At 39.0% G+C, this 21,246-nt stretch overlaps 4 protein-coding genes across 5 annotated transcripts in view; 2 read left to right on the top strand and 2 right to left on the bottom strand.

Annotated features, from left to right (window-relative positions):
- The window catches only part of LOC135078281 (visual system homeobox 2-like), a 164,653-nt gene extending 160,058 nt beyond the window's left edge, over positions 1-4,595 (bottom strand). The window contains exon 1 of the mRNA XM_063972879.1: positions 4,326-4,595. The gene's annotated coding sequence lies outside the window, so the exon portion shown is untranslated. The remainder of the gene's footprint in view (positions 1-4,325) is intronic.
- LOC135077953 (uncharacterized) overlaps positions 1-21,246 on the top strand; it is a 243,035-nt gene that overhangs the window by 176,393 nt on the left and 45,396 nt on the right. The gene's annotated exons all lie outside the window — the stretch shown is intronic.
- On the top strand, positions 5,323-6,082 carry LOC135077789 (large ribosomal subunit protein uL14m). The gene is made up of 2 exons (XM_063972337.1): positions 5,323-5,578; positions 5,757-6,082. Exons 1-2 carry the CDS (start codon positions 5,395-5,397, stop codon positions 6,023-6,025), a joined length of 453 nt encoding a protein of 150 aa, XP_063828407.1. The 5' UTR covers positions 5,323-5,394; the 3' UTR covers positions 6,026-6,082.
- On the bottom strand, positions 9,936-16,399 carry LOC135077939 (calcineurin subunit B type 2). Of its 2 annotated transcripts, XM_063972468.1 has the most exons (6): positions 16,234-16,399; positions 15,775-15,814; positions 15,378-15,413; positions 12,806-12,969; positions 11,685-11,819; positions 9,936-11,308 (listed from the first exon to the last, which is right to left on the bottom strand). In XM_063972468.1, exons 1-6 carry the CDS (start codon positions 16,234-16,236, stop codon positions 11,138-11,140), a joined length of 549 nt encoding a protein of 182 aa, XP_063828538.1. In that variant the 5' UTR covers positions 16,237-16,399; the 3' UTR covers positions 9,936-11,137. The 2 variants fall into 2 exon arrangements, with proteins under 2 accessions (XP_063828538.1, XP_063828539.1); XM_063972469.1 differs by lacking the exon at positions 15,378-15,413.

Raw genomic sequence — 21,246 nt, 5'->3', positions numbered from 1 at the left:
CTATGGATAGATATATGATTACTAGAGCATACCTACAAGTTCCTGAAATATTTTAGACCAAAAAAAATATCATTCCTAGAATAGTTTTTGTAGTGACCAGGTATAATTTTTGTCTCTGGGATAAGGATTAGCTTTCATAGCATTATCTACTTTGACAAAGTAAGTAGTAAGCGCTTTATAAAGCTAGAATTAGATATTCTTCACAATAAAATAAAGCTAAATACACGTTGAGAAAAATGATTGCTCGGAGTTTAATTTAGGTTACAGCTGGCTATTGAGGCCGTTTCGCGCGCATAATGTCGCGACAATTACGTCCTCGGCGTCGCCGGCGCCCGCGGGCACAGAATGGGCCTTAAATGGACTTCATTAGGCAAAAAACGTCTCGGCCGCGTCGCCTCGGCCGCGCGGCTCGCCTGCGTGCGCGAATTATGCAATTTCATTTCAATTTGCGACCGCAAAGCTCGGGGGCGCGCCCCTCGGGCCCACCTATTAAGGCGGTTGCACACACGACACGAGCACTTTTTTCACCACCCCTCATCCTGCCACACGCGATTATCAACCCTAAACAAGCGCAACAAAATCCAAAAAGCCCCAGCGAACAGTTGATTAAATTATTTCTCCATTATTTGATTCGCCACCTCTTTCAAAATGGCGGCAAAAAAATCGCGACGCGTGAACAGAGTGCCTCGATCCGCGTGCATTCTAGATTCTGCCGCACTCTAATCAGATGTCGAGAGCGCGCCCAAAGAACAAAAATCATAATCTGACTGAGTGATTGTAATGCTCATTACAGTTTGCATCTAGACTAACTATGTTGTCTACCTTTAAACACAATCTGACTCTGTCTACATTGAAATAGATGTTTTCATAGCTCTTAGTAAAATAAATTTGTATAGAAGTGTGATGGAAAAGCAGGAAGATTAAGGTTTAAATAAATTAATTACCTACACTTAAATCAAAATCTATTTTAACCAAAAACAAGTTATTATGTAGGTACCCTATATTAAATGAATTTATAAATTGAAAGGAATTTCATAGAACGCGTATGTCTAAAATCTTATGTGAAAGCTTGCCTGTAAGCTTCTGTGACCCTACACGCACCTTGAAATTGGTATGTACTGTATAAAAAAACTTACAAATATTTTAACTGCTTGAACAAAACTGTCGAATAACTTCGGAATGAACAGTTTTAAGTAGGTCGGATGTTACAAAACTCAAAAGCTATTAGTTGCAATCTCAAATATAGATTGCAATATTGCGAGATTGAATAAAGCCCTAATGCTCAATCTATCAATCCACTATTTGAGTTATTATTATGTATTAGTTAATTAGATGTTGAGCAATTTATGAACATTATTTATGAAAGTTATTCCCCATTGATTAAACGCCGAATACAACAATCAGTCAATGCTAATGCAATGCCAACCAATCTAAAATATTAAAAACGCAATGTAAGAAAAAATAATATAATGATTTCAAAAATTTTGGACTATAAGGTATTTGACATAAAACTACTATGCCTGCTTATTTCACAAATAATTACTTTCTCTTTTTTGTTCCAGGCCATATTAGCTGTTTCATGCGAAATGGCATCCACTTCCTTGACCATGCCTGTCATATTCTCCTTTTTTAGCATCTCTACTTCTGTGTCCTTTGGACGGACAGACCGCTCAACTCTTCAATCTGTTCTTCAGTAAAAACTTTTATCTCATTCTCATTGAAGATGTAGAATCTTACTAATATTATAAATGCAAAATATAAACTAATAATGTTATACTGTAAACAATTTAGGTACTTAGGTTAGGTTAAAAACCATGCTACTCAATGCTAATAAGTAATTTAGTCAAATTATAGTCTTATACTTAACGCCTAGGCATGCCTATCCTCCTGTTTTTACTTGGTGCTTCAGTAAACAGAAATAGAACTACAATAGGAACATTCCTATCAATCTTAATCACCATAGTGCCAAAATACCATAAATAGATGATTTAATAAAAGCATTAGGAAGCACAAAACGAAAGAAAGAGCGACACCCGATCTAGTCTAGCGACAATAGACAGCGTTCGATGCCGAGACAAAGCCATTGTGGCCGCACAAACGTCTGCGAGACAAGCAGCAGCTCAATAGTGTTCAATTCAGGATGCGTCGTGTAATGGATCCGGAAGAAGCGCGGGCGCGGTGTTTTGACACGGCCACAAAGCCGCCGGATGCCGCGAATAAGAATCCAAAGGTGTGAGGCGTCCCTAATGACGTAAATCGAGCCAGCACTCTTTTGTTTTGTTTCCGATAACCTCGCCCGCTCCTTATTGGGTTACCACCTTTAATCATTGTCGCGGCGCTAACGACCCCGCCATCAATCGCCTTTCTGATTGTGTAATCAATACTCCTTTGATTCGATCAAATAAAAATGTAATTGAATCCCGTTCCGAACTCGCAGATGGAGCTCCTGGCGGCTAACGAGTGCTCACCTACTTACCGCTTAATTAAGGTGTCATTTTCAGTTGGTACAAAGTACTACAAACTACAAAGAGTCCTTCCTCGTCAAGTCAAAGTTGATCCATACGCTGCATGCTGTGCGTCGGAAACCTGATCGGTATATAAAAGAACAAGTACCTATCTTACCTATTCAAACAGCTGATAATTTCCAAATCTTGTTAGGACACCTACCTGTAAACAAGAATGATAAATCAAAACAATAATATAGGTACAAAACAATCCAACCTTTATTTTAATATCCTTCCTACTAGTCCTACTTCCTACTAGATAATATTATAATACTACTAATATTATAAATGCGAAAGTTTGTATGGATGTCTGGATGTTAACACGTTTGTTATTTCACGCAAAAACTACTGAACGGATGTTGACGAAACTTTACAATATTCTTGTTTATAACTAACCCAGAATAACACATACTTATGACGATATTATGTGACAAACTAAACTTCACGCGGGTAAAGCCGCGGGCAAAAGCTAGTAGGCAATGTAGTAAGTAACATGATAGCTACATATAAAGTACCAAACCACACATGGAATGGAAATACATGTGATGTGATTTGATTTAATTTACTTATCAGTGTAAATAATTTTAATGAAATAAATTGTAACATAATTCTGTTGTTTTCCAGTACAGTTGACAATCGGGTTTTGTTAGTACTTAGTTGTTGCAACGATAGTAGTAGTTAAGTATTACAAATCTATACTAGTCTATACTTAATATTATAAATGCGAAAGTAACGCTGTCTGTCTGTCACGCTTTCACGCCTAAACCACTGAAGCGATTTTGATGAAATTTGGCATAGAGATAGTTTGAGTCCCGGGAAAGGACATAGGATAGTTTTTATCCCGGTATTTGAAACAGGGACGCGCGAGATAAAGTTTTTCTGTGACAGACAAAATTCCACGCGGGCGAAGCCGTGGGCGGAAAGCTAGTATCTAAATAAAAATCAAATAATTATGGTTTCTTTCTAGTTTGTTGTGCAGATGTCATTTTTACCGTGTAAATATTGGACACTAAGTAATTGAGTAGGATCCTACATAATTTTAGTCTTTTTGATAAAAATATTATGTAACTAGGTACAACATTATGTGACGTGCTATATATTTAGGGTTAATTACATAGGAAGGTCGAATCAGAAATGAAGAGATCCGTAAACGAACTAAAGTAGCTGATAGCTGACATAGCCCGACGGATTAGCAAGTTGAAGTGGCAAATGGACAGGGCACATAGTAGGTACGCAGAACTGACGGCCGATGGGGCAGCAAGGTTCTGGAATGGAGGCCGCGTACCTACCGGAAAATGCAGCGTGGGATGTCCACCCACAAGGACCGACGACATCATAAAGATAGCAGGGAAGCGCTGGACGCAGGCCGCTACCAATCGATCTACATGGAAAGCATTGGGGTAGGCCTATGTTCAGCAGTGAACGTCCTATGGCTGAAATGAAGATGATGAATGATGACGTAGGAAGGAAGGACCTTTTAATCTAAAGTTGACAGGATTTCTCTATATCGGCCTGCGTCTACTAAGATAGGTACCTGTCTACTTCATGTTACCTACTTATGTTATGAAGGTACCTACCTACTTTTAGGTAGGTATAATTTATTTTACTCCAAGACTTTAACAGATGAGCACTCCAATTTTTTATCATTGTATAGTAGGGATACTCGATAATAAATGTCGTAAAAAATGACAGTCTCACTGGAGTCCAAAACTTGTGTTGACCTTGTATAGGGTTATGTGGGTACTTGTAAATACCTACTTGGAGTATTAGAAACGAGATACTTAAATTTAGGTTGCTAGGGTTGTAAAGTAAGTATCATACCTTGCTATCCATTGTTCTTTTCTTTTCTTCATTCTTCTATTTGTTGGGCTGGCTGATATTATGTTCACAGCACTTCACAAAATTGGCAACGCATTCGTAAAAAATATTTGATGCAATAAACGAGTAAAATTGAGTAAGGCCGACAAATAGGTAAATAGAATAGAATATCTAAAAACTCGTAAAAAATAAGTTAGAAAAGTAACAAATCAATAATGCTAACCAATCGAATCTACTCTACTCTACCCCCATTTTTAAACAAAATTCTTTTAATATTTTTTTTTTATTTCGCTTAGATTTGTTGGGCAAAGGTGTTTATTTACAGACATCCAATTAACTTCTTTTTTATTTTTTTATTTTATCAAATAAGTAATTTATATTAAATATAGTAACGCTTCACTTCCGCGCAAAAAATCCAGTGTAACAATAACAATAGGCAGTTAATTTTATTTTTATCGACATAATAAAACATTTTGCTTTCTATTTACTTTGTTGATGTTATAAATTTATCATAGAGTCTTTAATTCCTCTATGAAATGTATGTATTTAAATCTAACACGGCTGTTACGTAATTATTATTATTTATTATGAAAAACAAGTACCTAGCAAATTTAGTTTCACTCATAACATAACAATTATTACGTAACAATTTAATGTAAGTACAATTATTTCAGTAATAATTAATTTTAAAATGAATTAATATTGTTAGTAGTGCCATCTACCGGAACGTAAAGTTATTATTTTCTCGAATGTGGATGTGATAATAGTGTAGGTAGAACTAAAATAATAACCTACATTTAGATTTTCCCATTTTATTATAGAAAATTAAAACAGCTACGGTCACAAAATATAAAAAATAATTATACTTGCTCTCATAAAAAATCTGTGATATAATTATTATATAAAATTCCGGAACACGAGGATGTACAAACGCTAACTTCATTGCTTCATTTTGAAAAAGCTACATTAATAAAAAGGTAAATGTCACCCAGCTGCTGCTGTCAATAGTGTCAACAAAGACATAACCTCACATTTTGTTTGATTTGATTTTCTTCTCAAAAATAAAGTTAAAATGTTCAGAAATCTACTCAATAAAGTAATTACACTCTCACCTTCTTGTGGATTTCACACAACTGCCTGTCTAAATGAAGTGAGGCTGCTAACTCGACTGAGAGTCGTAGATAATTCAGAGATAGGTAAACGAGCTATGGCTGAAGGGAAACCGCCTAAAGTAATATGTGTTTATAACAAAAAGCGTACGTATTTGTATACTAGTTTATTAATTATTTTATGACAATACATGATATCAATACTATCACACCCTTAGTTCACCTTACATAATGGTAATAGTAATACCTGAATCAATGAGTTTTAAGAATATCCTCGTTTGTTTAATATTAAGTATACAATTTAATATGAACTCTTTCACCCCAGGAGTCGGATATATCGGAGATAAAGTGATGGTCGCAATCAAGGGTCAAAAAAAGAAAGGCATCCTCGTCGGTCTGAAGCAGACGCAAAAGGTGAAGGTGCCGAAGTTCGACAGCAACAACGTGGTGCTGATCGACGACAACGGCACGCCGCTGGGCAGCCGCGTGCACGTGCCCATCCCTACCGTGCTGCGCACCATCCTCAAACAGCGCACGCACGCCAAGGGCGCCGACTACACCAAGTTATTAGCGATAGCCACTAAATTCATCTAATTGTTTATAGCTTAATTTAAGTAGGTAGTGTAAATAAATAATTGTATACTGTTACAACATGTTTTCTTTGTATATGGTTATGGTAGAGCAGTTTTCTTTCTTGGGTGCCCTAAAAAAATGTATGTAGGTACTATCCTTATCTATGCACAAACAAATATGTTAAATTGAACAATGTAGATATTTTTTATCTACCATAAGGTACATATTAGAAATTTTATTAATTTGTTTTGCACAAGTTCCATTAAAATCCTGATACTAAAGCTAAAGTTTGTGTTAAAAGTTTCATAGTCCAGTAGTAGCAGGGTTTGAAATAGCAACATTCCTCTGATCTTGAGTCTGCAGGCAAGTTGAGTTAATAGTTGCATCAAATTCATTGATTTGTATAATTTAAAGGAGGTGGTAAATTATAAGACAAATTGAAATCGCAATATTTAATAAAACTTATATCAGTTCCACTTTAGAGTAGACTTAAGTAGGACACTACCTAATGATGGAGATGAGCAGACAACACATGAACGTTTACATTCAACCCTAAGTGAGTAGGCGCGGCACCTCGCCTCAGCCGTCCCCGGCGCCGCCTGGCGGGAACTACAAGGCCAGTTCGACAACCACGATCGCCTGCTTAGCTCCAAATCGAGTTCGACTACTACGAACGGCTGACTGGGGACAAACTGAAACAGGATGCTGCAATCTCAACTTTAAATAGAATAACATTGAAGCGTTTACACCTGATACTCGTATGTAAATAGCCTTAAGTAAACTACGTGTACATTCGGATACGACAACCACACAGTTTTATAAAAACAGCAATGTGCGCCAGTTATACTGCGAATGTTAAAAACACGGTAAAATACAAAATCTATGAGACGAACTACTAACGAGAGTTCTATCCCGAGTAAGGCTCCGAAGTGTGTATTGCTACAATTGAAATTCACGTAGTTAAAGCTGCGAACGATACCCACATTAGAGGACAAACATTACATCAACAGTGCGGTGGCCGCACGCCGCCCGGTTACGCTAAGAGTAAGTATATTCTGTATAACGCACAACAGCTGTGACTAGAGATTACCAAGATTCTCGTGCGAATACTACGCAGTGCGGTGCGCCACGGACAGAAGGTCGCAATCATGCGACCAACTGGAAACTAACAGCGCGCATCGAATGAGAAAGGATGCCAATTTTCCCAAAAATAGTCGATCATGGCTATGACAAATAGCCTCAACTCAAATACTTAAAACGGTTAGCCGAGATAATTAGTGCGCGACTTGAAATATAAAACTTACAAATTAAGTGGCACTCAGTACATTCGCTTAACGGCCCAGAAGGCCCGTGTCGTGTGCAGCACCGCACTGCTCAGTGAGACTACCCTAAAAAGTAAAACTTTAGACAAAACAGAGCGGACAGTATCAACGACCCGCCGACTTGCGCCGGCGGCGAAAATGGTTACATCGTAAGTATTGCTATTAGAAATGTTCTCTTATTACTGTATTAGATTCTTCCTATAATATTAGATAAATTACATAAAATATAACACAAAACAATATTGTTATTCAATATACATATAATAATTTGTACAATAACCAACGTAATCTAAGTGAACTAGAACTGGTAAGACGTGGACGAGGCGCGAGGGCCGGCCTCACTTCAGCGCGCTCAGCACCTGCGGGAGAGGAGGGTCAGGAGGGACGAATGTTTCCACGGAGGAGCTCAGGCTGCAATGTTACAGACAGAGCAAAGGCGAACACGTATGTATTCGCCAGTGGTTTTTACTGGACTGAGACGCGAGCCCCTAAGTCTAGCTGTAACATCGAGACTGTACATTTAAATTTTTTTTAACGATTATTAGTAACTAGCTTTCCGCCCGCGGCTTCGCCCGCGTGGAATTTTGTCTGTCACAGAAAAACTTTATCGCGCGCGTCCCTGTTTCAAAAACCGGGATAAAAACTATCCTATGTTCTTTCCCGGGACTCAAACTATCTCTATGCCAAATTTCATCAAAATCGGTTGCGAGGTTTAAGCGGGAAAGCGTAACAGACAGACAGACAGACAGAGTTACTTTCGCATTTATAATATTACTAGCTTTCCGCCCGCGGCTTCGCCCGCGTGGAATTTTGTCTGTCACAGAAAAACTTTATCGCGCGCGTCCCTGTTTCAAAAACCGGGATAAAAACTATCCTATGTTCTTTCCCGGGACTCAAACTATCTCTATGCCAAATTTCATCAAAATCGGTTGCGAGGTTTAAGCGGGAAAGCGTAACAGACAGACAGACAGACAGACAGACAGACAGACAGACAGACAGAGTTACTTTCGCATTTATAATATTAGTTGGGATTATAGTTGGGATTTGTTATTATAGCCTGACCAGGAACATAAAAACCCTGGCATAGAGGCGCTTCAATTGCATTTGATAGTGCAACACTGAGTACAGTCGTACATGTGTTAAATTAATAGGCTAAATTTATGTATCAGGATTCAGGATTACGGGCTAATTTGATATTTTCATAAATGAACGAAAAATATTATTAAAGGTAACCTGGTTTAAATAAATTAAATGAAACCATCAATCGAGCTAGTAGGATTTATTTTATTATTCATCAATAATCAAATTCAGAACTTGAATATTCAACTGCAATGTCTGCTCATGAACGCTTCAAACTCGGTACTTCTTTCCCAATTCCATAAAACTCAAAACTTAGAAAGTGACAAAAAACTTTAAAATAGGTAGTTGAAACAGACTACAGCAAATTTTCATAGTGGACTGTACTATACGATAAACATGTCATTCAATTTGACTACCTTTGTCGGAAACATTATTCAATGAAAATATTGTCCGAACCCTTAGTATTTCTCTTCGACAAATACATTAACACATCGTGAACCACTTTTCTTTCACGACTATAAAAATATTTTAGCAATTTTAATTCACAAAATCAATTGCACACATTTAAAATAAAGTTTGTTTACACTTTGACAACAATAGACTGACATGCAAGGTGACATGTCAATGAAGTTTTCAGTTACTGTTGCCATTAAAAGAAATTAGTACCATTAGTTTTCCGCAACATGGCGAGGGTTTTTATGTTCCTGGTCAGGCTATACATAAATTACTAATATTCCCGTTGCCCTCGTACTAAGCTAAATATGCTTGTATCACGAGTGAGCTCACCACAATAGTCGAGCGGCGGCGGGGTCCGAACCCGCGTTCCCCGGATCACGAGTCGGCCAGTCCGACCCCTTCACCGTTCGGCTATCGTGGCTTCACAAAATAGCACAAATGCATTGTAGAAAATGTGACTTATGGAAACATTCGAGTAGGAATCGGTGAGGGAGAGAAAGGAGGGTTTTGGATTTCTTCTCAGCGCTCAAAGTATCTACTCGTAAAATATGCTCGGTTCACTCACAAGTTATTCTGATTTCATCAGGATTAAAAGTTTACATTCGACTATTTAAAAATATTTTAGAATAAGTAGTGATAAGACTTCGGTGAACTGAGCACAACGCTCGTTAACACCTTCAGGATTTGTCACACTGAGTGCATTCTGCGAGCTGTCAGGTCAAAGCGAACGCAGCCCGCATCATGTATGAACAACTTTGTCGATCTTTATACATTTCGAATCACGCACGACACGTGCAAAGAACGCACCGCTGACAGATTTCCTCGTCACGATCGCTGACAGATCGTTTTTGCCTGGACCGCTGATCGGCCTGACCGACAATGTTGTTTACACGATGCGGGCTGCGTTCACTTTAACCTGACCGTAACACCGAACGTATCCGGTGTGTCAAATCCTTAATAAAATATTACTGTAAGACGCCAATGGCACGACAGACATCACGCTGGCACTCACTCGTGCCTCACTTGGCGACGTCCCTCGTACACGAGTCGGCGAGGCAACGAGGTCAGCTTGCTTCGAGGCACCCTTGTCAGACTAACCGAACTTGGAAGATTACTTATTCAGCATCAGTAATGTGACAGTAAAACGACCCGACCGATGGGCTCGATTGACAGCCTTCTACGACGAAGAACGAATTTGGTTCTTCCGAGGCGTGGCCCTCGGTGTTTTGATTGTCAAAATACTGACTCGAATTATACAAGAAATGTCTTTTTATATAATTCCACAGATTAAATTATGCAGCGAGAAAACACTAGCGAAAACTGGTTACGGTAAAACATGATATCTCAAAAAATAAATACACGACGCTACGCTAAGATCTAATAAGTAGACGATCCGACGGCCGGCCAGCTCGGCGGCCGAGCGCCGCCGGGCTCCGATAAAAGTGTACAAAATAAAATACTAAATAACAATACCAACTAAAATTACCACAACAAAATAATAAAACCCTACATTTGATTTGACTACGATAAAAGTTTCTCTAACGTACCTAGGTATAATATATAATTTGTAAACATATGTAAATCTTAAGAGATAAAATGTAAATTAATGAATTACGATAGAGGGCGCGCGGCGGCTGCCTCGCGCGGCCCCGGGCTCGCGCTCCGTTCCGACGCTAATACTACGATAAAGATGTCGCTTGTCTGTATGCGTCAGCCGAATAAGTAGTAGTGAAATTTTTTAAGCGATAGCGCCTCAAATTGCAATAATTAATTCGAGATTTTTGAAATTTGCAAATCACACTACAATAGGGGATGGCGACTAGCGCTCATAGCGGCGATGGAGGCGTCTGACGTCAAACGTAGGAACAAGCGCGCCACGTGCATCGCCCGGGCGCGCGCGTCGCCGGCGTATGGCACAAACCTGCTCCACTGTGTGTCCTGTTTTTGATGATCGTTCAGGTCAGCGTCTCGGCTGCCTCCGACACACAGCGACTGTGGTATTTACGTTAATAGGACCCTGGGAGTGGCGACTGAAGGCCCGAGTGATGCACACACTGATAAAAATCCGAATTCCTTACACGAAGACGGCGAGAAATCTACAAACTAGACCCGAAATCAATTGAATCGGGAAAAATAATTCTGAATTTAGATATTTGCAAGTAAAATGTTCCTTTAGGATGCACATCGAGCCCGTGGCAGCCGCGCGCGTGCTCAGCGGCCGCGCGCAATTGGATAGTGTTCTAGCTAGAGCGAGAGAGAAGAGCGGCGCCGGCGCCTAGACGTCGACGACCATCTTCTTGTGTATGTCGGTGTTGCCCACCACGTTGCAGAACTCCTCGAAGGAGATCTTGCCGTCCTCGTCCTTGTCGGCGAACAGGATCGTCTTGTCCACGATCTGCTGCAGCTGCGTGTCCTTCAGGTTGTTGCCCACCATCATCTTCAGCACCTGCAACGCCGCAAAGACCGGTTTAGAATAGAATGGACTTTATTGAACGCAGTGAGAACAATTTATAAACAATAACAACACAATACGAAGAGAAACAAAAAGAAAATTACTGGGCCATTGCGCCAATAGGCTCCCGTTATTAAGAAGCTGGTCTTCCGACGGACCATTTCAATAGCGCCCTCCAAATTCTAACTTACTTTAGGATGATTTAGAGTTTCGAATTATGATTCTCACATTACACCAGATGTAATTGCGGTTATGCATAAAAAAATGTATTGTCAAATTAAGCCCTTTGTTAGATAGGAATCTTATGACCCACTTATACTGAAAATTATTCTCCTTTGGACCCTATGCCCGCTAATGTGGCGCATCGTACCTGGAACAGCTCCCCGTTGGAAATGTACCCGTCGTTGTCCATGTCGTAGATGCGGAAGGCGAAGCGCAGCTTGGACAGCTTGTCGCCCTTCACGCTGAACTGCGACACGCCCTGGATGAACTCCTTGAAGTCCACCTGCAACCGCCGCGCGACGCAATGTAGTACGGTTGTAACAACTCGAATGTTATCGGACAATGCTCGATAGGTGAGGGGTACAAGAAGGGCATACAACCTTATTTGTTTTGTCGCCCGTATACCCTTCCCTTTGAACCCCTCACCTGCCGAGCAGCAGTCGAGTTGTTACAACCGTTCCCTGTTACAACAGTACCCAGTCCCCCCATACCGTCTTTCATTTCTGCGAATTTTTATATCCTATTCTGTTCGCGGTTTATATGAACGTAATAAAAGTATTCGCATTTCATAACCGTAGTATACGAGCATGAAGATGTTAAAGATACAAGTTTATTTATCGTAAAACACCGTGTGTCACGTGGATAAGGGCCATTAAATTAGACATGTCGTAAATCAACTCGTCGCGCATCCGCCATGATTGACGAGTGACGACAACAACGCAATGCGGCAAAACGGTTTGTTTATCAACAAAATAAATCTATTGGGATTGTAAGCAGCTTATTGTAGGGAACTTTACTATTGTCCTACATCATACAAGGAAAAAGGAGCAATGTTGTTATTTTTATTCCAACCGGTGCAGTTATCTCATGAACGTGCGGCACATTTGGAATTAGGTTTAAGATATGAATGGATTGTTTGCTCTTACTGAATTGCTTATCTCCTTTGTTTCGAGCTAAGTAAGTATGTTTGTATACGATATCTAGTTGGCCGTAGCTTTCGTTAACATGTAATCTGTTTAATTTAGGCCTAGGTAGTGGATTGGTGTAGAAAGTACTATGATTTATAGAAAGAAAAACGAAATATCATTATGTATCTGTCCAGTAACTCGCTCATTTGAGTAATAAATCTTACTACTTCTTAATCCGCTCTGAATAATCTAGATTTTTTCACCAAAAGTGCCGCATCTTCAGAGCATACGGAGCGTATTGCGTCTTATTGGCTGTGAAGGTTTTAGGCAAATGGCAGACAAGTGAAGGAGATGAGCTCACCTCGCCGTTCCCGTCGGCGTCGAAGATGTCGATGACGCGCTGCACGAGCGGGTTCTGCTGCAGCTCGGGCAGCGACATGAACTCGTCGATGGACAGCGCGCCCGAGTTGTCCAGGTCCAGCTTGCGGAAGCGCTTGCCCAGGCGGCGGATCTCGTCCGCGTCGACTGGCGGGCACACGGGGTTAGCGGGGGTCGCGCGAGTACGCCGCGCGCACTTGGCAGCCTTGATGCCACTACTTTATCTCTACTTACACTTGTTTGTGAGGACTTTAAGCCCATTATAAGCTAATCATTTTGCTCCGGAGCGTGCGATTTAAATGTGTATCACAATAATAAAGTTAATAGAAATCCGGAAAACGTGTCGAAAGATTCCAACATCGCTTCAACTGAATCTAGGCATAAGGCATTTGTACTGATTCAAGGCGGCCAAGTGTGAGCGACAACAACATGTAAACTACATCTGGGTGACGCTAGCGTCGACTAAGAAAACCCGACGGATGCTCGGCACTCGGCGGTGAGGTAAAAACCATTTCACAATCCGATCACCGATTCGGCCCGCTTTCTATTCTCATCTATCATACATTTTGTATAAATAAAATACATACGTAATTACATACATACAGATAAACGAAAACATTTATTAATAAAAACAGAACGCATTGAATTGCAACGTTTTAAAATAAGCAAGAAACTGAAAGGTTTCAGATAATCGCACCCAGAGGGTGTTTCCAGCATTTAAAACTTTGCCATTCAGTGCTCGCTGCGCTATTCTATAAATAGGCATACAAAGCGATAATTTACACATATATTCATGTGCAAAAGCGTCATGGCGGTAATCCGAGTCCTTATCTGTTTGTGAACGAACATCCCACGCGGCTGGAGCCCGCGCGAGCGCGTGTCCACACCGCGATCAGCGACTTCAATCATGGCGTATGAAATTTAAAAACCGTTACAGTGGGCTGTGCCAGACAATAAGGTTAAACAAGCTGTTTCACTTATTGATTAAATGTTGGTAACATTTTGTTTATAAAACATTAAGTATCAAAGTCAGACCGCACCCGAATTCGCCCGCGGGCGCGATGTGAACACGCACTGCCTACAGTCGGCCGGTCGGTGGTGTGGCGACACACAACAACTAAGAAGCTGAGAAAGGTCAGCGGTTGTAGCCACGCCAAAACCTATTCCAACGAGATTGTGTCCTCATACCGCTCATTAACACACTGCCACAGCCCAAACGCGAGCTCCATTGATTGTACAAAGAAGTCTTCTGGTATATCACTGCTTCTTTTTTAAATTGATTATTTCTTGAGCTAAAATCTGTCTAGCACTTATAGCGACAATATTAAATCGTTATAAAATATTTTTTCCATTATCGGACTGGGTGGACTGTTGCCGACAGGCTGTGACGGTGCGCATTGTTGCTGCAAGCGGCGTCGCAGTAGTAATGACATTATTATCATACAAAAATACCTAAACGAAGGCCGTCGCGTGTAACGTTCTGTTCATTGAAACACATGTGACATTTAAACATTGAACACAAAGAAACTTTAGTTTACTCCTAACATTTATGAAAACAGTTAAACAATAAAAGTATAATATAGTTGATATTCAAATGGGGCCATCAATTTTATTTAAAGATTGATAAAATTTTCTTTTTACTTATTAGGTAATTATGAATATGCATCAACTATAGTATATTCCCATGAATTCTTGAGAAAAATAAAGTAAAAAAATATATAAAATGACAATACACATCACATTAAATCTAATTTTCTAATTCTATTTATGGAAAAAATCATAGAACATCTGACGAGCAAGTCAACATAAGTGTTTCTAATAAACTCTGTTACAATAATGATTGTATAGTCAGCTAAAACATTGGTCAGAACCCGACATCAACATACTCCATGCACCTAGTTCACACAGCGCCACGCCACAACCTTCACTTAGCAAGCTCAACCCTACTAGACAGCTGACCTCTCCCAATTGCATAGATTCCTCGCACCTGTGTGACAGCATTGTAGCCAACTATTGTAAACATCCATAGCAATACTCTAATGACACCTTATCCACTAGAGGCCAAATGTGACAGAGATGCACTAACCAAACAAAACTATGCAATTAAAATGCTATCATGTTTATCCAGAACAATTTTCGTAATTTATTGTCAAGGTGGAGGAATTATGCGTACAATGTGTCATGTAACTGTGAACTAAACAATAAATGTCACAACTACTGTCTAATAAGTTGTGTTCCAAATCACAGCTGAAGACCGCTCACGAAGATAGAGATAGTACAGAAAACACAAACCAGAAAGAAAGGAAGAGAGCATTAATACAATAATGGTTCTTAGTAGGCTGGTACATTCCTTGAAGAACTCATCATTACGCCAATGAAAATAACCCAAAAACTTGAGTTCATGTAAGATTAGTACTGTGTAATCCTGGTGGAAGTTAATGTTACGATTTGATTAAGACAAGTTGAAAAATTGTTCTGGACTGTAACAGTGTAAGTGCGATATGCTAACATGTAGATGAACATTGGAGCCGGGCGAGTGACACTACGACACTCACAGTTCTCCACCTTAAAATCAATGCAGTTAACACGTGCTGAAAACAAACCTCTTGTTACGCTTCATTTGCACACCCTATATTCTTACATTAGATCCTTGCTATCATAATGTACTGCTGATACTTTTCAATTACTATGAGGAATAGTTTAGTCAGCCATACTCAATGACATACATAGAAATTAGAAAGCAATCTGTTATTGAGATATTGACACAATAATTAAATCATGAGTTGTTGTTATTCAATCACACAAGCTAGTTAAGATACTTATGAATGAGTATATTATTAAAGGCAAATAGTCATATAAAGCTTTAGGAGCTCACTGTAAATTAAAATTAGAAAAAATATATAGAAGTGGAAAGTACAAAGAAAATATCATAAAATTAAAAGAAATACTCACAATTCGAACATAGTTCCATAGGAATTGAGTTCTCGTTTCCCTGAAAAATTATAGTACCAAGTTAGTGCCCATACAGATATAAAATGATTATCTGGGTAAAGTTTAATCAATATTATTTTAATATTATTATTAAATCTCACATCACATCACACAAACCTGAAATGTACATTAATGCTATCATGAATTTATTGTCATTAATTTAGATGGCTAAAATAATACAAGCAAATCTAGTAGGAAAATAACTTTTGTAAGGTACCTGCCTACTGAATGAATGAATTTTGGACTTAATCATGGTATCATTTTATAGAGTTTAATAAAATGGTACAAGATGTAAGTAAATAAAAGGACAAAACATATGATATTAAGAAAATCCAGTTCATTTTACTATCTGCAGATGATCGCAGCAAGAACGGTGACACCCGCGCGATGAGTGCCCTCAGTTGTGAAGTTTTTACTCACCATTTTGATGAATTGATTTACTTAATGTGAGTAACAATTAAAAATGACGAATTCTTTCACTGATTCGGAATTCTACGACAAAATCTTGTCGCAGGAGAAATTAAACACCTTCAAGCAAAAACCATCGATCTAAATAAAACGCGCAGCGCAGAGTAAAAATAATCAATCAGTGTTACCAGATCTGACATAAATAGTTTTAACATTCATAGTTAAAAATAACCAAGACATCAAAAATATCCAGCTTTTTTTACTGTGCTCTGCCAAAAAAAAAATACAGACCCTTTGAGTACTTTAAGCTTGACAAAATGCACAATAAAATCGCAAAGCAGTAGAAACTTTTCTACTAGAAAAGTGGTCGAAAGGCCTTTTTTTGTATGGAGTTTTGACGGATTCGATTTTAGATTCCCCGCCCCTTGCTCAGACCTTTATTACTAAATAAATTCATAATTGCTTAGGTATTTTAGTTGTATCTAATACTTTTAACATTTTTTTAATCACAGGACAGTAACTATTAATATTAATTACACTAAGTGCAAGCTACAGAATTTTAAGATGAATAATAGTACAAGTTTTACAAAACAATAAAACTTGTATTATTGAGCAGAGACGATGCACGGCATCTGGTGAGAGATGCGTCTACTTCCGGTGCAGCTTTTTACCATTTTATACCTTAAATGACGTCATTTCCGCAATTATTTAATAGGAATTGATTTGACTTACTTCCGTTTGCCGCCATTTTAGTCACCTGGGGGCGAGCTTGCTCGGAGTTCTTCATAGAGAGCTCACCAGGAGGCCTTCTTGGGATGCTGTGCATCGTCTCTGCTCAATAATACAAGTTTTATTGTTTTGTAAAACTTGTACTATTATTCGGCATGTGACGATGCACAGCATCTGGTGAGAGACTTGTTTATTAGCTCCTGGTGACTACTTACCAATGGCGCTATGTGATGAAAGTTTTCGAGTTTCTGTAACAGAACTAGATTAGAACATGATTAATTTCAGGGTATCAACATGTTTTGTTCTAAATGCCCAGTGAGAGCAGCACTGATATCACAAAGTAGGAGGGCTTGTACTTTTGTATGATTGAAATGAATAAACTGGAAAGCTATTGAACTGAATTCAGAAATTCTTTCCTCATTAAAATGCAGATTGAGTGTGTATTGATATAATTTGCCCGCATGGCAGTAAGATTCATGCGAGTCATCAACATAAGTTTATAATACAGGCGTACGATGTGATTGAAGAGTATCCAACATGCTTTAGATTTGTTGATTGAAAGTTATTAATTAAATAATATGTTATTTGGTGTATCGGTCGTAGATCAGTTAATAAAAGTGACTGCCTTATAATATTGCTATTATTGTTCTGCCTACGCCAATATCTCATCAAATAATTTCATCTATGGCTAAATATCAACCCAAATTAAAGATGCCACAACGAAGTCAACAATGCCAGGAGAGGTTTTAAATCCAACAACCTTTATACTGTTTTTATTCATGTAGATTCCTAGTATTACTTGGTGTTGAAAAATAAATAAATAATAATGTTATTATATTCCGCTGTTCGCCTCTGCTCGCCTGATTCCAGTAACTTACGCAACCGTAGCAAGGGCATACCTATGTTGTTTTTTGGGATTTGCTGTCATTTTTCCCTGTTGTTTGTATGATGCCGTAACGGTGCCGAACTTACTCGTAGGTCAAGGTTTATTAACTTAATCTTGAAATTATTCAGGTGAGACTATGTTTTGTCATGTCAGCAGCTGATGTAGATGGTAGGAGAAAAATATACATAAGCTAGTCTGCGAGAAGCCTCGTAAAGGTCACATTTTAGATACCCACTGTTGGGTTTAAGGCCTTTATCAGGAAGTGAAATTAGTTAAGCTTTTATGCTTAGTAAGAAAATTAAAGTTATCTTTAATATAGTTTTAGATTAGTAATACCAGCCCCCCTAGATAAGTAGCACTTTTTGATCGAATCGAAAATTGGATACGTTATAACTTCATATAGAAAAAGAAGGCTAATCGACCATCCTTCGACTGGTTTGCGATTTTAAAGTGAATTTTGTTGAGACCCACAGGGCATAAAGGTAGTACAAGAGTAGATAAACGATTTAGTCTAGCAGATAAATCTTGCTGTCGAGCTTCAAGAGGTAAGTATGTAGCTACGACTGTTTTCCTTAGGCCATTAGTTTAACCACCAAGGCCAGGTTATTTTATAAGTTTTTAAAGTGGATTTTTGCCAGGTATGTTTTAGGAACGATACCTTATTACCCCCAACTCAACATACTAAAAAATTACATGTTACCTGATCCTGACGTGGAGGTCACCATGTGGTAAGAACGTGGTGGAGATTCTGTATTTTGAGGGTCGGCCTCGAGCCCTGCTAAGAAAAGCCAGAAAGGTCACTTCGAGGTGCTAAGCAGGTACCTTTTGCTGTGGTGAGAAACGGGACAGCAAAGATTTAGCCTAGTTTACCACCATAGCCACCCTGGTTGAAGTCGTTGCAAAGGCTGCTGGTGAATCTCTGTGGGGTCTCTGGATATCCAGTTTCCCGAACTTTTGGAATATTTACCTTTGGATCTGAACCCAGGAGATGCCACTAAGTAGGTTGTTTTCCCCGTAAATCGACCTAGATAGTCAGATAAAATTGATTGAATCGACTTGGGAGATAATATTTTACGCTGTCAGAGCTATTTTTACCAGACTGAACCGGAAGGAGGTGATGTTTTTCAAGTTGAAAAGTTAGAGAGACAGTTCCAATGGAGGCTCTGAATGTGCCCCTTCCTCCCTTAGTTTCGAGTATAGGCTATGCTTTGATTGTCCGATAGCAAAATTAGTGAACGCACATGAAATGAATGAAAGAATGAGAAATCCCCCATCGCTGATTATGATTTCTGATATTTTGTAGACATCCAGATGGTTGTTAAGAGATGCTGAGCTGGAGTCTTGTGTATTGGATCGGTTGTGTGGGGTCGAGTTGTGATGAGCCCTCACTGGAGATCAAGCTTACCATTATAGGCACTTGTTGAGTCGTATAGATTTCGTATTTACCGACAACACCCTTAGAGATGACGACTTGTTGAACCTGAGTTACTGTTCACGTAATTGACAAGGTTTAAAGTGTTCCAGAAGATAAAATGTTACACACTAAGGGGGCGTCCATAAATTACGTGAGACAATTTTGGCTATTTTTCAACCCCCCCGCCCCCCTTGGTGAGATTTGGTGAGATTTTGCCTGACCCCCTCCCCCACTCCCTAATCTCACGTGATATTTAAAAAAAATCCGAAATTTAATAGTTTTGGAGTAATTTAACTGAGAAAGTTTTTTTTTGTGTGCTTAGTGCGAGTTTGCATTTACCGTTGTCGCTAACGAGTGCATCAAAAATATCTATAAAGTTAAAGATTTTAGTTCTTGAAAGTATCTGCTAGGGACGCTGTACAATCATCATACATTTAATGCATGTCATTTTTTACGCGACTTTGATAAAAAAAAAAACTTGTTTTATAATTTTCTTAATTTCGTCATTTATTCTGCATTTTAGTATTCACTCATGCAGTCGGTAGCATTGTTAGTTTTATTTGTTTAGACGGTATAGAATAAAATGTCATTATCATCATAGAAAATATATTTTATTAGGGCCCCGTAGTCCTGACAAGGAACCCTTATAGTTTCGATATGTCTGTCTGTCCGAGGTTTTGCTTGGAAACTATTGGCACTAGACAAAACAGTAGAATAATATTTTGAAAAAACATTTTTTTAGGGTAGCTCCCCTACATGTAAAGTGGGGATGAATTTTTTTTCATCTTCTACACCATCGTGTAGGATATCGTTAGATAACTTGGGGGTTTCAAAGACTATTTTTCGATTTAGGGGTCCGTTTGCAAACTATTAAAGTTTAAAGTGCAAATTTTTGTTCGAGCAGGGCGTCCCCCCACTCTAAAAACTAAACTTTTGGCTTGAAAAATCTGAAAAAATTCATAATATTACTGCTTTTTATGAACTTTCAAGAAAACTATAACGGTTAGGGTAGGTCAGTTAGTTTAAGAGTAATAGTCATTTAACTCATGTATTATAAAATTTCATATCTAATAAAAATTCCATAGAAGAAAATATTAAAAGCGACTTTAGATGAAGTAATTGCTTGCTTCTGAAATATATTTTGTTAACGACGGACAACTACGGAACCCTACACTGCGCGTGGCACGACACGCACTTGGCCAATTTTTTTACTTAAGATTTAAACCCAGTTTTCTGGCAAACTCTATTTCTCTATTTCTTGCGGAAAAAATACGTGATATTTCCTGAGACCCCCCCTCTCCCCCACGTGAGATTTAGTGAGGTTTTTGTTGACCCCCTCCCCCCCCTAAAAGTCTCACGTAATTTATGGACGCCCCCTAACCTTCCGTTCTAGTAGTTGCTGTCTCGTCTGGTTTGTCAAAGGTGACGAGGTTTAGTAAGTAGTTTGTGATTATGTCAATGTTTTTCGGTATGCAGTAGAGAACGAGAGATTGATAATTTTAGGGTACCTTGACAAGACATGCGGAGAGGCCGGCGGTGTCTCTGTGATCGGTATCTGCATCCAGATTTAGAATTTAGCATTCAACTACTTCAGATCGGATCAATACTTACATAATTGTATCTACTGATTAGGACGTTTAATAGAATAGGTTGTTTGGTCTGTCCTTCTTGCGAAGGAATATTGTGAGGAGCAGGCTCATGCTGAGCGGTGCCTTATCTGGTAATTTCAGCATTTCGGTTTATTTGGTCAGCGTTAGACAGTCAAGAGTGTTAAAACGCTGAATAAAGCACGGCGTTGCAGGTGCAGGGGCAAGCACCGGCTTGGAGGTGAATGGCAGACGCATCCCTGGAACCATTGTCAGGTAACAGGTTGATCTCCGCAGTCTGATGACGCCTACCACTGCCTAAGATACGCTCAAAGGCAGCCTCCGTAGAATTTGCTGAGTGGAAAGTCACTTGACTTTGCTATTCTTATTTGGTCAGCGCTAGACAGTCA

This window comes from Ostrinia nubilalis, chromosome 14 (assembly GCF_963855985.1).
Source record: "Ostrinia nubilalis chromosome 14, ilOstNubi1.1, whole genome shotgun sequence".
Taxonomy (NCBI): domain Eukaryota; kingdom Metazoa; phylum Arthropoda; class Insecta; order Lepidoptera; family Crambidae; genus Ostrinia; species Ostrinia nubilalis.
This window is presented reverse-complemented; position numbering and strand designations above follow the sequence as displayed.

Coding starts and splice junctions, on each gene's coding strand:
- LOC135077789 (XM_063972337.1), top strand. CDS start 5,395: ATGTTCAGAAATCTACTCAATAAAGTAATTACACTCTCACCTTCTTGT. Junction 5,579..5,756: donor ATGTGTTTATAACAAAAAGC/GTACGTATTTGT, acceptor CTTTCACCCCAG/GAGTCGGATATATCGGAGAT.
- LOC135077939 (XM_063972468.1), bottom strand. Junction 11,820..12,805: donor ACGCCGACGGGAACGGCGAG/GTGAGCTCATCT, acceptor CGGCGGTTGCAG/GTGGACTTCAAGGAGTTCAT. Junction 11,309..11,684: donor CCAACGGGGAGCTGTTCCAG/GTACGATGCGCC, acceptor GCGGCGTTGCAG/GTGCTGAAGATGATGGTGGG.